Genomic DNA, 15,367 nt, shown 5'->3' on the forward strand with positions numbered 1-15,367 from the left:
TACTTAGTAAGGACCAGGTCCGTGCCCTGTATGGAGTTTAGACGGCTCCTATAGAGTCCGCTATTCCCCATACTTAGTAAGGACCAGGTCCGTGCCGTGTATGGAGTTTAGACGGCTCCTATAGAGTCCGCTATTCCCCATGCTTAGTAAGTACCAGGTCCGTGCCGTGTATGGAGTTTAGACGGCTCCTATAGAGTCCGCTATTCCCCATACTTAGTAAGGACCAGGTCCGTGCCGTGTATGGAGTTTAGACGGCTCCTATAGAGTCCGCTATTCCCCATACTTAGTAAGTACCAGGTCCGTGCCGTGTATGGAGTTTAGACGGCTCCTATAGAGTCCGCTATTCCTCATACTTAGTAAGGACCAGGTCCGTGCCGTGTATGGAGTTTAGACGGCTCCTATAGAGTCCGCTATTCCTCATACTTAGTAAGGACCAGGTCCGTACCGTGTATGGAGTTTAGACGGCTCCTATAGAGTCCGCTATTCCTCATACTTAGTAAGGACCAGGTCCGTGCCGTGTATGGAGTTTAGACGGCTCCTATAGAGTCCGCTATTCCTCATACTTAGTAAGGACCAGGTCCGTGCCGTGTATGGAGTTTAGACGGCTCCTATAGAGTCCGCTATTCCCCATACTTAGTAAGGACCAGGTCTGTGCCGTGTATGGAGTTTAGACGGCTCCTATAGAGTCCGCTATTCCTCATACTTAGTAAGGACCAGGTCCGTACCGTGTATGGAGTTTAGACACAACCCAATCAGCGCCCCCGGGCAGAAGTGACGTAACGAATGTCAGCCAATCAAAATGCTGCAGCGTCTGAACGGGATAAACTACATTTCCCATCAGGGCTAGCGTCGACGGGTGGAGCTCAATGACGTCATCTCTATGCGGCGTCCAATCAGATCGTCGGGTGAGTGTTGTTCCCTCCAAGCCGCACGCTGGGTGTCTGTGGGCAGGTAATGTGAGGGTTGCGGGCCCCGACCCCGCACAGCGAGGCGGAGAATGGTAGTCAGTATTATCCCTGGTGTGGAGGAGCTCAGTACTGACCATCACCCACTGTGCTGAGCTTCCTGTGCGCCCAGGGGTGCAGGGAGTCATGGCTGCCTGCTGTTATAGTAGAGAGAGGACTAATGCAGGGGGATAACCTCCGTTATCTATAGTATAGGGGTGCTAGGACTAATGCAGGGGGATAACCTCCATTATCTATAGTATAGGGGTGCTAGGACTAATGCAGGGGGTAACCTCCGTTATCTATAGTATAGGGGTGCTAGGACTAATGCAGGGGTAACCTCCGTTATCTATAGTATAGGGGTGCTAGGACTAATGCAGAGGGTAACCTCCATTATCTATTGTATAGGGGTGCTAGGACTAATGCAGAGGGTAACCTCCATTATCTATTGTATAGGGGTGCTAGGACTAATGCAGGGGGGTAACCTCCATTATCTATAGTATAGGGGTGCTAGGACTAATGCAGAGGGGTAACCTCCGTTATCTATAGTATCGGGGTGCTAGGACTAATGCAGCGGGGTAACCTCCGTTATCTATTGTATAGGGGTGCTAGGACTAATGCAGAGGGGTAACCTCCATTATCTATAGTATAGGGGTGCTAGGACTAATGCAGGGGGTAACCTCCGTTATCTATAGTATAGGGGTGCTAGGACTAATGCAGCGGAGTAACCTCCATTATCTATAGTATAGGGGTGCTAGGACTAATGCAGGGGGTAACCCCCATTATCTGTTGTATAGGGGTGCTAGGACTAATGCAGAGGGGTAACCTCCGTTATCTATAGTATAGGGGTGCTAGGACTAATGCAGGGGGTAACCCCCATTATCTGTTGTATAGGGGTGCTAGGACTAATGCAGAGGGGTAACCTCCGTTATCTATAGTATAGGGGTGCTAGGACTAATGCAGAGGGGTAACCTCCGTTATCTATAGTATAGGGGTGCTAGGACTAATGCAGGGGGTAACCTCCATTATCTATAGTATAGGGGTGCTAGGACTAATGCAGGGGGTAACCTCCGTTATCTATTGTATAGGGGTGCTAGGACTAATGCAGGGGGTAACCTCCGTTATCTATTGTATAGGGGTGCTAGGACTAATGCAGAGGGTAACCTCCATTATCTATTGTATAGGGGTGCTAGGACTAATGCAGCGGGGTAACCTCCATTATCTATAGTATAGGGGTGCTAGGACTAATGCAGCGGAGTAACCTCCATTATCTATAGTATAGGGGTGCTAGGACTAATGCAGGGGGTAACCCCCATTATCTATTGTATAGGGGTGCTAGGACTAATGCAGGGGGTAACCCCCATTATCTGTTGTATAGGGGTGCTAGGACTAATGCAGAGGGGTAACCTCCGTTATCTATAGTATAGGGGTGCTAGGACTAATGCAGGGGGTAACCTCCATTATCTATAGTATAGGGGTGCTAGGACTAATGCAGGGGGTAACCCCCATTATCTATTGTATAGGGGTGCTAGGACCAATGCAGGGGGTAACCCCCATTATCTGTTGTATAGGGGTGCTAGGACTAATGCAGGGGGTAACCTCCGTTATCTATAGTATAGGGGTGCTAGGACTAATGCAGGGGGTAACCTCCGTTATCTATAGTATAGGGGTGCTAGGACTAATGCAGGGGTAACCTCCGTTATCTATAGTATAGGGGTGCTAGGACTAATGCAGGGGGTAACCTCCGTTATCTATAGTATAGGGGTGCTAGGACTAATGCAGGGGGTAACCTCCATTATCTATAGTATAGGGGTGCTAGGACTAATGCAGGGGGTAACCTCCGTTATCTATAGTATAGGGGTGCTAGGACTAATGCAGGGGGTAACCTCCGTTATCTATAGTATAGGGGTGCTAGGACTAATGCAGGGGGTAACCTCCGTTATCTATAGTATAGGGGTGCTAGGACTAATGCAGGGGGTAACCTCCGTTATCTATAGTATAGGGGTGCTAGGACTAATGCAGGGGGTAACCTCCGTTATCTATAGTATAGGGGTGCTAGGACTAATGCAGGGGGTAACCTCCGTTATCTATAGTATAGGGGTGCTAGGACTAATGCAGGGGGTAACCTCCGTTATCTATAGTATAGGGGTGCTAGGACTAATGCAGGGGGTAACCTCCGTTATCTATAGTATAGGGGTGCTAGGACTAATGCAGGGGTAACCTCCGTTATCTATAGTATAGGGGTGCTAGGACTAATGCAGGGGGTAACCTCCGTTATCTATAGTATAGGGGTGCTAGGACTAATGCAGGGGGTAACCTCCGTTATCTATAGTATAGGGGTGCTAGGACTAATGCAGGGGGTAACCTCCGTTATCTATAGTATAGGGGTGCTAGGACTAATGCAGGGGGTAACCTCCGTTATCTATAGTATAGGGGTGCTAGGACTAATGCAGGGGGTAACCTCCATTATCTATAGTATAGGGGTGCTAGGACTAATGCAGGGGGTAACCTCCATTATCTATAGTATAGGGGTGCTAGGACTAATGCAGGGGGTAACCTCTATCCTGGATACGAGATGAGATACGGCCTCTAGCCAGGATATGAGATGCGGCCTCTATCCTGGATACGAGATGAGATCCGGCCTCTATCCTGGATACGAGATGAGATCCGGCCTCTATCCTGGATACGAGATGAGATCCGGCCTCTATCCTGGAATTGAGATACGGCCTCTAGCCTGGATACGAGATGGGATGCGGCCTCTATCCTGGATACACAATGAAATACGGCCTCTATCCTGGATACACAATGAGATACGGCCTCTATCCTGGATACACAATGAGATACGGCCTCTATCCTGGATACACAATGAGATACGGCCTCTATCCTGGATACACAATGAGATACGGCCTGTATATGAGATGAGATCCGGCCTCTATCCTGGATACACAATGAGATCCGGCCTCTATCCTGGATACACAATGAGATCCGGCCTCTATCCTGGATACACAATGAGATCCGGCCTCTATCCTGGATACACAATGAGATCCGGCCTCTATCCTGGATACACAATGAGATCCGGCCTCTATCCTGGATACACAATGAGATCCGGCCTCTATCCTGGATACACAATGAGATCCGGCCTCTATCCTGGATACACAATGAGATACGGCCTCTATCCTGGATACACAATGAGATACGGCCTCTATCCTGGATACACAATGAGATACGGCCTCCATCCTGGATACACAATGAGATACGGCCTCCATCCTGGATACACAATGAGATGCGGTCGGACAGGTTCCCTATGGTCTCTTGCGGCACATAGTCCACAGAGGTCACGGCTGGGCCTCTAGATGCCTCACTCTTGGAGGCTGGAGAAGCCGGTGTCCTCGCTGCTCCCATAAATGTTGGTGATAATCTGGTGACCGTGCGGGTGAGCCCTGCCATGTGAGGAGCACACCTGTGGCGGTAGGTAGTACCTATCACTACTAGGGGGCCACACCAGCAGGGGGCAGTGTGTCTGAAGAGCTCACCACCAGGCCTCCATCCCTAACAGAAGCAGACTCCTCACCACAGACCATACGGCTCCAGTCCGGAGCAGTCCAAGTTTCTCGGTCACGACACCCCTGCAGTGGCAGGACGGAGCTCCTGGCGATGGGTCCGGGCAGAGTCAGGGGTGTCAGGATGGTGGAGAACGATACTGTGGAGCTGCTCGCCCATGTCACCAGATCAGTCTATCCTCTCTGGTTCACTGCAGGTCTTCACGTAACCACTGCTCCCAACATCTCCTGACAGCGAGGTCAGAACTAGGTGAAATGTCTTCTAGTCAGCCATCTCTCATCAAGAGGTACACTACCCAAAGGTCGCCTCTGAGACAGCCTTTATATAGGGCAGTTTTACACCCCCTTGTGGTAAGACTCGGAGTAGTCAGACCTCACCTGTAATCATCCACATACCTGCGGGATATCTGTCAGTAGGTGCACAGCTGAGTGACTACTACTCCAGCCGTGGTGACGCCCTTTACTGATGTCATTACAGTGCCTTGCGCCAGTCTCATGCTAGCTGTGACTATAACCCCTATCTTCTCTACAGGAGATCCGCACCATTATCTCCTCCGACCTGTGGATTCAGAGCTGGAAATTTCCTGGACCCTTATGAAAGGTAAGTGAGCGATTCTGCCCCCTTTAGGGCACAGGTGTGTATTACAGTTGTAAGGTCGGGGTGGCAGTGGTCATTATACATCGGCATGACGACCATAACCCCCCTCATCCTCCATATAGTGGACGCTGAGCCTCTACGTAGACATTCGGTGTGGCGTATAGATGTACCTGGGGTCCGGCATAGGTCGCCTCTCCTGAGGACAGGTCACACCAGTTCTGACTCCTGGACCCCCACACCAGGGGCAGGTCTTCATACTGTACCAAGCACAGCGCCGTACCTTGTGTAGTGGCTGTGCTTGGTATTGCAGCTTGATCCCATTCTCTTGCCTAGAACTCTACAAAGCCGCGTGACCGATGCACGTGACGTAAAATGGCGCAGCCCCTTCCCACAGCTGATCATGGGGAGTGGGACCTCCGCCGCCCATCTGATGACCTCGCCAGATGCCTCCTCCCACCCGATCCTCTGGTTTTGTGTTGCAGGATGACGTCTTGCATCGTGAAGGGCTGCATGGTGAACTGGAGGAGCGACGTCCCCGGCCTCATCCTCCACCCCTTCCCCGATGACATTGACCTGGTCAAGTCTTGGCTGCTCCGGACCGGACTGAACTTTAGGGACCTCGATGAAACCTGTCAGAAAATAATCCGCGACAAATCAGAATCCGACTTCCGCATCTGTTCTTGCCACTTTACCGCAGAATGCTACACGACAGCCGGCGGCTCGCGGAGGACGCTGAAGAAGGACGCGCTCCCCACGTTGTTTCTTCAGCCGTCATCCTGTCCGCCATTACACTCCGGGATGGTCCAGATTAAAACTGAAGAGTGTGACTCTGATTCATCGTCCTCTCCGGAGGCCAGCAGGACCAACACCTCCACTATGACCCCACCCCTGAAGATGGAGGAGCAGTATTCCCAGGGTTCTTCCACAAGTCCACTCCGCCCAGAACAGGAACAATCGGCAAGTCACATTCACCCTGTCATGTATAATACCGCCACCACAGCGCTACTTTTATATGGGTATTACTCAGGTTTAGTTATTTGTGTGGAAACTGAGAGATGAGCGACCTCGCTGTTCAGCCGCACGACACATCCGTAAATGTACAGGTTCTGTCCTGATATATAGCAGTTATAGTCTTATACATAGGAGCAGTATTATAGTAGTTATATTCTTGTACATAGGAAGCAGTATTATAGCAGTTATATTCTTGTACATAGGAAGCAGTATTATAGTAGTTATATTCTTGTACATAGGAGGCAGTATTATAGTAGTTATATTCTTGTATATAGGAGCAGTATTATAGTAGTTATATTCTTGTACATAGGAGCAGTATTATAGTAGTTATATTCTTGTATATAGGAGCAGTATTATAGTAGTTATATTCCTGTACATAGGGGCAGTATTATAGTAGTTATATTCTTGTACATAGGAGCAGTATTATAGTAGTTATATTCTTGTACATAGGAGGCAGTATTATAGCAGTTATATTCTTGTACATAGGAAGCAGTATTATAGTAGTTATATTCTTGTATATAGGAGCAGTATTATAGTAGTTATATTCTTGTACATAGGAGGCAGTATTATAGTAGTTATATTCTTATACATAGGAGCAGTATTATAGTAGTTATATTCTTGTACATAGGAGCAGTATTATAGTAGTTATATTCTTGTACATAGGAGCAGTATTATAGTAGATATATTCTTGTACATAGGAGGCAGTATTATAGTAGTTATATTCTTGTACATAGGAGGCAGTATTATAGTAGTTATATTCTTGTACATAGGAGCAGTATTATAGTAGTTATATTCTTGTACATAGGAGGCAGTATTATAGTAGTTATATTCTTGTACATAGGAGGCAGTATTATAGTAGTTATATTCTTGTACATAGGAGCAGTATTATAGTAGTTATATTCTTGTACATAGGAGCAGTATTATAGCAGTTATATTCTTGTACATAGGAGGCAGTATTATAGTAGTTATATTTGTGTACATAGGAGCAGTATTATAGTAGATATATTCTTGTACATAGGAGCAGTATTATAGCAGTTATATTCTTGTACAGAGGAGCAGTATTATAGTAGTTATATTCTTGTACATAGGAGCAGTATTATAGTAGTTATATTCTTGTACATAGGAGCAGTATTATAGTAGTTATATTCTTGTACATAGGAGCAGTATTATAGTAGTTATATTCTTGTACATAGGAGCAGTATTATAGTAGTTATATTCTTGTACATAGGAGCAGTATTATAGTAGTTATATTCTTGTACATAGGAGCAGTATTATAGTAGTTATATTCTTGTACATAGGAGCAGTATTATAGTAGTTATATTCTTGTACATAGGAGCAGTATTATAGTAGTTATATTCTTGTACATAGGAGGCAGTATTATAGTAGTTATATTCTTGTACAGAGGAGCAGTATTATAGTAGTTATATTCTTGTACATAGGAGCAGTATTATAGTAGTTATATTCTTGTACATATGAGCAGTATTATAGTAGTTATATTCTTGTACATAGGAGCAGTATTATAGTAGTTATATTCTTGTACATAGGAGCAGTATTATAGTAGTTATATTCTTGTACATAGGAGCAGTATTATAGTAGTTATATTCTTGTACATAGGAGGCAGTATTATAGTAGTTATATTCTTGTACATAGGAGCAGTATTATAGTAGTTATATTCTTGTACATAGGAGGCAGTATTATAGTAGTTATATTCTTGTACATAGGAGGCAGTATTATAGTAGTTATATTCTTGTACATAGGAGCAGTATTATAGTTTTGGTGCCTATTACTAGGCAGCTGTGCAGACACTTTCAGTTAGTGAATATCTGGAATAGTAAGCTTTTCCAATCCTTCTACGAGTTTACGGTCTTCATGTAATCTGGGTAACGCAATGTTTGGTTCTCGTGTGGTTTATATGTATATTACTGGCTAACGTCCATTGTTTCCTCTGCAGGGGGAGGTGACCTCTAGATGCATTGTTACAGACTGTCCAAACTTTATGGAGATCCAGCATCCTGATGTCACTGTACATATGTTTCCCAATAACTTTCCTATGGTGAAGGTGTGGCTTCAGCAGACGGGGCAGAACTTTGGTGACCTTGATCTGGCTGCCCGGCAGGTCCTGGACATGAGCCCCTCGGAGAGGTTTGGCATGTGCTCCGATCACTTTTCTCCCAGTAGTTACATGATCCATGGAGCAGAGATAAAGCTGAAACGAGATGCTCTACCAACTATATTCCCAGGTCTTCAAAGAAACATCATAAAGGAAGAGGAGGTCGAGTTACCGTTTCAGCCGCCTGTTTCTAGCTTCGATGGACCTTTCCCTTCCAACGTGCATGCCGATTATAACCACAATCTTAGACATGTCGCCACCAGCACGGACCCTTACTGGGGAGTCCAGAGCATAGGAGTTCTCACCAGACCTATACTTGTCCGAGAAGCCTCCACATCCACGCGAGTGGGAAAATTTTATAATGGTATGAAGACCGTACGGTGTACGGCAGACAAGGCCATTCAATGCTCGGAGTTTGAACTCAATCGTAGAGGGGATTCTTGGAACGTTAGACCAGATTACCTCTATCGGTTCGGTCCTGCTGTCCCTCCAAGAGATATGACTGCGGGAGAGCCTGAAACCATGGGACCTAACCAGGAGACAGAAGACCAGGGTCTGCAGAACTGGACGGCATTACTGCAGGGACTGACCCCAGACAATTCTCGATTACCAAGAAATGTCCCAGTGAAGGACAGCAGGTTGTTCTTTGCAATGGAGGAAGTGATGGTAGGTTCTGGTGGGGGCGGCAGTGTGAAGCGAGGAGTTTAGAATTCATAGTCCTCCATAGCGTTTTAATGCTCCCGGTTACTGCCTTATTGCCGTGCGCCCTGCTTTTCTTTGAGGTTTGTGGTGACGGGCGGCAGGAGGCACTTCTTCCCTCCGTCCACTGACTATCTTCCATCTCTTTAGGTCTCACTCATGCAGCATTTGCTCAACACGCCTTTTATTGAGGAGGCGTCGAAGCTGGTGACCCAGAAGTTCTTGAATCAGGTCCTGGAGATCGTTGCTCTTCTGACTGGAGATGTAAGTGTCTTTTTTCCTAAGTCTTTAACACGTACGCACTGAGATTGGGGGAACTGTTCATTTGCTGTGGTAGCCTCCGATTCCTGCCACAGCGGAGTTCCTATGGAGGCCTGCTTGTGGAACACACTGACTCTTCCACAGGCTGCCATGGTAAATTATTGCAGTCTATGGGAGAAGCCATCAGACGATCACATGTTAAAGTCCCTTAGGGGGACTTAAAATAAGTGGGGAAGAAGAAAGAGAAATAAACGGTTTCGAACCCCCACGATCAGCTTTAAGGCTAGGCTGGGAGCAACAAATGATGAAAGTCCATCCCAGTGGGCGAATTTATACGGGCCAGGAGAAAGTGCAATACAACTGAGGCATTCAGAAGAGAAAGCCATGTGATATGGGCGCGTCTATCAGACAGAAAATATCCAGATTGGATGATACAAAGGGGCCTCCATATAGCAAAAAATAAGACCAGAGAATATTTACTGTTTAATAATAACAAGGAGAATACCCCCAACAAAAAAATACCCAATATATATAGAAATAAAGATGGGTGTACAAATGGGGATATAAACCAAAAGAATAAAGATGCCAAAGTTAAACATCCTACCCTGGTTTTAACATATAGTAGACAATTCAACACAATCCAGACTATTATAGAAACATATCTGCCTGTATTATATGAGGATAATATACTGGATACAGTACTTAAACAGGGTTGCAGAATAGTACTCAAAAGACCTCCCACAATAGGGAATTCCTTGTCTCCATCCATGTTTGTACGTGAATTACACCCACAAACAAGTACATGGCTAACATACAAGGGATTCACACGTTGCGGTAGCCACTTGCAATTATGTACAAAATACAGACCATACACAGATATAGAACATCAAGTCTTATATCAATTGCAATACAAAAGCTGTTGTCTACGTGATCTTGTGATGTAGGGTGTACTATAAGAAAATTTAAAAACAGAATTTTGGAACACCTAAACTATATAGACAATCCCTCATACACCAATATATCAAATGCCGCAAGACACTTTATAGACTAACACAAAGCATTTTAAAGCCTATGCGATAGAACATGTAAAAACCCCCGTCAGAGGAGGAGATATCGAGGCTTTCTGGATATTCAAACTAGAAACAATGTACCCAAAGGGAATGAATATGAGAAGGGAAATCATGCATTTCTACTAGGAGAGCCTAGGAAGGTGGGGTGCGGTTTTTCTCTGAAAAATAGGATAAGTGATAACCCTAATGTGAATAAGTACCTACAAATCGCAGGAGATGCATAGCAGAGTTCCTCTTTCCCTTCTTTTATCTGTATGTTCCACTGTTTTTATGCCAACAATATGAGAAATTATGGGTGTGCAGAGAAAGAATTATTTCAATGCAACCCGACCCCAATGTTTTTAATGGTAACCTTTGTATGTCAGATATTGAGCTGGAATGAGTCTGATGTTCCAGGTGACGACCAATAGCAATCGGTGCTTTGGGAAGTGGTTAAACGGATTCACCCCCCTCCTTTCCACGCTGTTGGAGTGGGAGTGAACTAACACCTAATTATGCACATCCATATGGCTATATATACCTGAGAACATCAGACACACACCACTGTTACAAATAAGAAGTTTTCGAAACGTGTCAACGGCCGATACACCTGAGAGATATTTGTGTCCTATATGTCTGTGAATATTTGCCAATAAAGCATGGAGAAAAAGACACTTCAACAAGAGTGAGTGCTGGGGCCTGCATTCTTTTATTCATTTGTTGCACCCTTCAAAGGAGGTTGAAAAACCGGGCGCGGTGCACGCGGGTATATCCGTTTTGCAGATTTGAGTGAGCTGGTACCTGCACTGTATTTCCATAAACCTACAAATAGGCTGGGAGCACTTTGGTCTCTTCCTAAGTCTTGTGATGTCACTGTACATCAGTCACGTGGCCTAGCTGCTGCTCTGCTCCATTGAAGTGAATTGGGCTAAGCCTCTATACGATGTACGGCGCTGTGCGTGGAGAGATGCCTCGCGGGAGTGCCAGGAGTCAGACCTCCACCGATCTGATAGTGATGACAGGTCATCATTATATTTACCAGGATAGCCCCTTTAAATACACACCAAACTCCTCATTGTAATTCTCTCCTCTGTGTCTTCCTATAGAAATGGGTGCTTTCTGAGAGAGATGACCTCCCCGACAGCCAAGAGGAGGTGAGTGCAGTCTTATATCATCACCTGGCCGCCCATTGGATTTTACTTGGTGGCCCCCTCGAGTTCTCTTTCCTGCACTTGGCACATGTAGGTGTGGGGCATGGTGACACACACAGAGATATGGATGTGTCCTTCATTGCCGACCGGCGGCTTGAACGTATTTGGTCAATTACTAAGTAAATGAAGTGTCCCGACAATGAGTCATTCAGTCACAGTGGAGTTCCCCTTTATATGTTCCATGGTGTGACTCGCCAGCACTCAGCTTGGTTTCCTTTGTTGCAGGTGCCCGTGAAGTGTGATGACGTCGCGATGTACTTCTCCATGGATGAGTGGGACTACATTAAATCGCACAAGGAGCTTTACAGTGACCTGGTCATAGAGGAGCCTCAGGAGCTCACAGAATTGGCAGAGGACACAGACTCTGGTAAGGTTGGGACTGCTCCGCACTTCTATATGGAGTGTGGAGTCATTCATTATTACATCAGTCCTTCATTTACTGATGGTCCAACGTGTAGAAGTCTTGACTTCTCTTATGCTTCCACCTAACAGACGAATCTGTCAGTGAAGAAGAGGCCAAAGAGAAGGCAGAACGGTCAAACTCTCCAGAATGGCTGCCGGAAGGCGTCGTCAGCGAGTACAGCGAGTCTGAGCTACTGTCGGATGACGAGGATGGAGAAGACTTGATGCCAGGAGACGAGGACTTCTCTTCTAGTCTTCCAGGCTCTTCCAGTTTTCTGAAGGAAGATGGCACATCCAACGGAAGCTCTCGAATGAAGAGACACAGTTTATTACGCAAGAAGGGCGGCGTCTACCACTGTAAGAAGTGCGACATGACTTTCCCCAAAAGACTGGCTTTTAAAAGACACCTCAAATCCCAGAAGCACATGAAGAGCTTTGTTGAAGAGGTGGAGGTCACCTGCGAGGACTGCGATGAAGTGTTCGTCACCAAATCCTTGCTGATCAAGCACAGGGCAGAGAATCACGCGGTTAAACGCTACGCCTGCACCATCTGCGGTATCCAGTACGACTACAAGTCTCAGTTCGTCATACACCAGAGGGCGCACACCGGGGAAAAGCCCTTCGAGTGTGAACAGTGTGGAAGGAAATTCGGCCATAAGTGCAGCCTGCTCGTTCACCAGAGGAGGCACGTCAAAGGGAAGACTGTGTCCTGCAGCAAGTGCGACCACCGCTTTGACACCAAGTCCCAGTTGGCCAAACATGAGAAGATTCACGACCATGAGAAGCCCATCATGTGCCGCCTGTGCGGGAAACGCTTCGCACATAAATCACATTTCATGAAACACAAATGGGCGTTTCACCATGAAGATATATAGCGGCAAGAGAACTTACGGAGATGTTTTATACGTGTAGAAGTTCACCACAAGTGCCGCTGCGCCGGGTACCGTCTGATGATAGGCTTGTTCGAGGTTTTGAATGTTCACCCTTCCATATGGAGCAGGCGCACACTGCAGATTATAGGCTGAAACAGAAAAGGACTCCCTTTTGTTTCCCTTTTGCCCCGCGGGGATGCTAGAGTAAGAGCTTAGATATGTAGTTTGAGTGATTTATATGTAGAACATGCAGGATCCATAGGGACTGCAGAGGGTTTTCTGTTGTCTGACGTCGACCCCTTTTCCTTAAGGTGGCCATACACATACCATGCTTCATCTGACTACCCAGACCTATTCTTTTTCTCTGTTGAGAGGTCAGGAAAGTTGTCGGACCTTCCTTGTAGATTGATTGTGGGTCCCCTAACAAAGCTGTCATGTCTGTGCTTACGTTAAAGGATCACTACACTTTCAGAAAACTTTTGGTGTTTTAGGGAGACATCAGTAATTTGAATAGACGGGGGTCTGAACGCTGAGCCTCCCACCGATCTTCAGTCCAAGGGGAGGGAAGCGCGTTCTCTCTCCTCGATGCCTGACATGAACTGAGACAGACTCAATAGAAACACTTTGGACCCGTGTTGTGCAGCGAGGAAAAAGAGAGCGAAGCGAGCGCCCCTCGTTCTAGACATCGGTGAGCGTCTCAGCGCTTAGACCCCCACTGCTTAAAACTATTGATCTGTTCCTATTATAACATGTCAAAAGTTTTCTGAAAGCACCGCGTCCCTTTAAAGCCTCATGCACATGTCCGTGGAACACCGGCCTGGTTTCCTGCTGAGAGCAGGAGCGCACGGCGTCATTGGTTACTGTACAGTATAGATAATACGAGTGTATTACTGTACAGCTGCAGGCGCACGGCGTCATCGCAACCAATGACTCAGCAGGAATCCAGGCCGGTATCTCGCGGTCCGTGTTCCACGGACGTGTGCATGAGGCTTAAGACATCACCTCATCCACAAGTTTTATATCCCAGCCAAAGCCATAAATGGCACGCTTCCCTTCGTTGGCAACCAGTAGATGACGTTCCTTAGAAGAAGTTTCCTGGAGTAATGTGGAGCGCCCATCAGGTCCCACCTTCATGGTACATGGTCTTATCAGCGGACATGCCTCCATTAAAAGCAATCTTCCAGAGTTTGGGGGCCCCGGCATTGCAGCCCACACCCTTATTTATTGTTACAGTACAGTATTATAGGACGGTCCTGTTGGTTCGTATTCAATACATTCCTCGGTTTCTCGCCTCCGTCTTCCATGTCTTGTATTTTTCATCACCGGAGCGGACGCATTCCCTCCGATGTAGCACTTAGCAGTGAGAATTCACATAAGTCGGTCACCTTGACCTTCTTACACTTTAGCGCACGAGGAAACGGAAGGTTGTGGCCTAGTCATGTGTAACCTCAGCCCTGACCGGGGGGGGGGGGGGGACGTTCTAAAAGGGGTTACACTAACATGGTCTCCCACACCTAAAAAACTGGGACATAACTATTGAATATGCACCTGTTCTTGACTGCCGCCTAGCACCAATCATGGAGGGAGGAGGTAGTAACAGGTCCTACAGATGCCACCCAAAATCCTGCTGTCCATGTAGAGATGCAACATGAAAAGGCATCATCATTTTTATCTCGGAGGATTAGATGGTAGGTCATCCGTGTTTAGGACCTCTCCGGTGCCTTCTACGTGTTGTGCTTCCTTTTCTTCTACTATTGTCTCATTCACTCAAGTACAACACAGGCGTTTGGGTGATGGATGTAAAGTTATATTCCACCAGTAGATGCTCCATTGTTAGACCTTGTGCCCATACCAGTTGCACCATCACAGACTGTGCACCCGCCTGTCAGACGAGGTCCTTGTGATGCATCTATATACATCGTAAAAATTGGTGCAGTTTTCAAATTTTTGCAGCTCAAAACAAATTGTCAGCGGCCAAATGGGGAACTGCTGTTTAGGTGCAGTCAGTATTAGCATTGACGTGTTGGTGTAGTGTCCTCTGCATCGCCACCACAACGTAAGGACTTAGCCTAGACCATGTGCAATTGTATATTCAGGCGATGTAATTCCTCTCTGCAGAACCACCAGCCTATTGAGTGCATTAGAACGTGACCTGAGGATATGGAAGAGCAGGGCCTCGAAACCTGAGGAGAAATAAAACTAATCTGCTTGTTTAACTAGAGCCTGATTTATCTCCGGACCCTACACTGAGCGTCGCTGCAGCCACAGGGTGGACCCAGCGCGGCCCTACACTGAGCGTGGCTGCAGCCTCAGGGTGGACCCAGCGCGGCCCTACACTGAGCGTGGCTGCAGCCTCAGGGTGGACCCAGCGCGGCCTTACACTGAGCGTGGCTGCAGCCACAGGGTGGACCCAGCGCGGCCCTACACTGAGCGTGGCTGCAGCAACAGGGTGGACCCAGCGCGGCCTTACACTGAGCGTGGCTGCAGCCACAGGGTGGACCCAGCGCGGCCTTACACTGAGCGTGGCTGCAGCCACAGGGTGGACCCAGCGCGGCCCTACACTGAGCGTCGCTGCAGCCTCAGGGTGGACCCAGCGCGGCCCTACACTGAGCGTGGCTGCAGCCTCAGGGTGGACCCAGCGCGGCCCTAC

At 47.1% G+C, this 15,367-nt stretch overlaps 1 protein-coding gene across 2 annotated transcripts; it reads left to right on the plus strand.

Moving 5' to 3' along the window:
* Nucleotides 1–1,227: 1,227 nt before the first annotated feature.
* Nucleotides 1,228–13,574, plus strand: LOC121004628. Of its 2 annotated transcripts, XM_040436859.1 has the most exons (9): nt 1,228–1,232; nt 4,615–4,791; nt 5,037–5,105; nt 5,585–6,059; nt 8,065–8,889; nt 9,073–9,186; nt 11,339–11,386; nt 11,669–11,810; nt 11,936–13,574. In XM_040436859.1, the coding sequence occupies exons 2-9, from the start codon at nt 4,760–4,762 to the stop codon at nt 12,718–12,720; spliced, it is 2,490 nt and encodes an 829-aa protein (XP_040292793.1). In that variant the 5' UTR covers nt 1,228–1,232; nt 4,615–4,759; the 3' UTR covers nt 12,721–13,574. The 2 variants fall into 2 exon arrangements, with proteins under 2 accessions (XP_040292793.1, XP_040292794.1); XM_040436860.1 differs by lacking the exon at nt 1,228–1,232 and having other exon boundaries at nt 4,600–4,791.
* Nucleotides 13,575–15,367: the final 1,793 nt, after the last annotated feature.

The sequence above is a fragment of the Bufo bufo genome, chromosome 6 (genome assembly GCF_905171765.1).
Source record: "Bufo bufo chromosome 6, aBufBuf1.1, whole genome shotgun sequence".
NCBI lineage: Eukaryota > Metazoa > Chordata > Amphibia > Anura > Bufonidae > Bufo > Bufo bufo.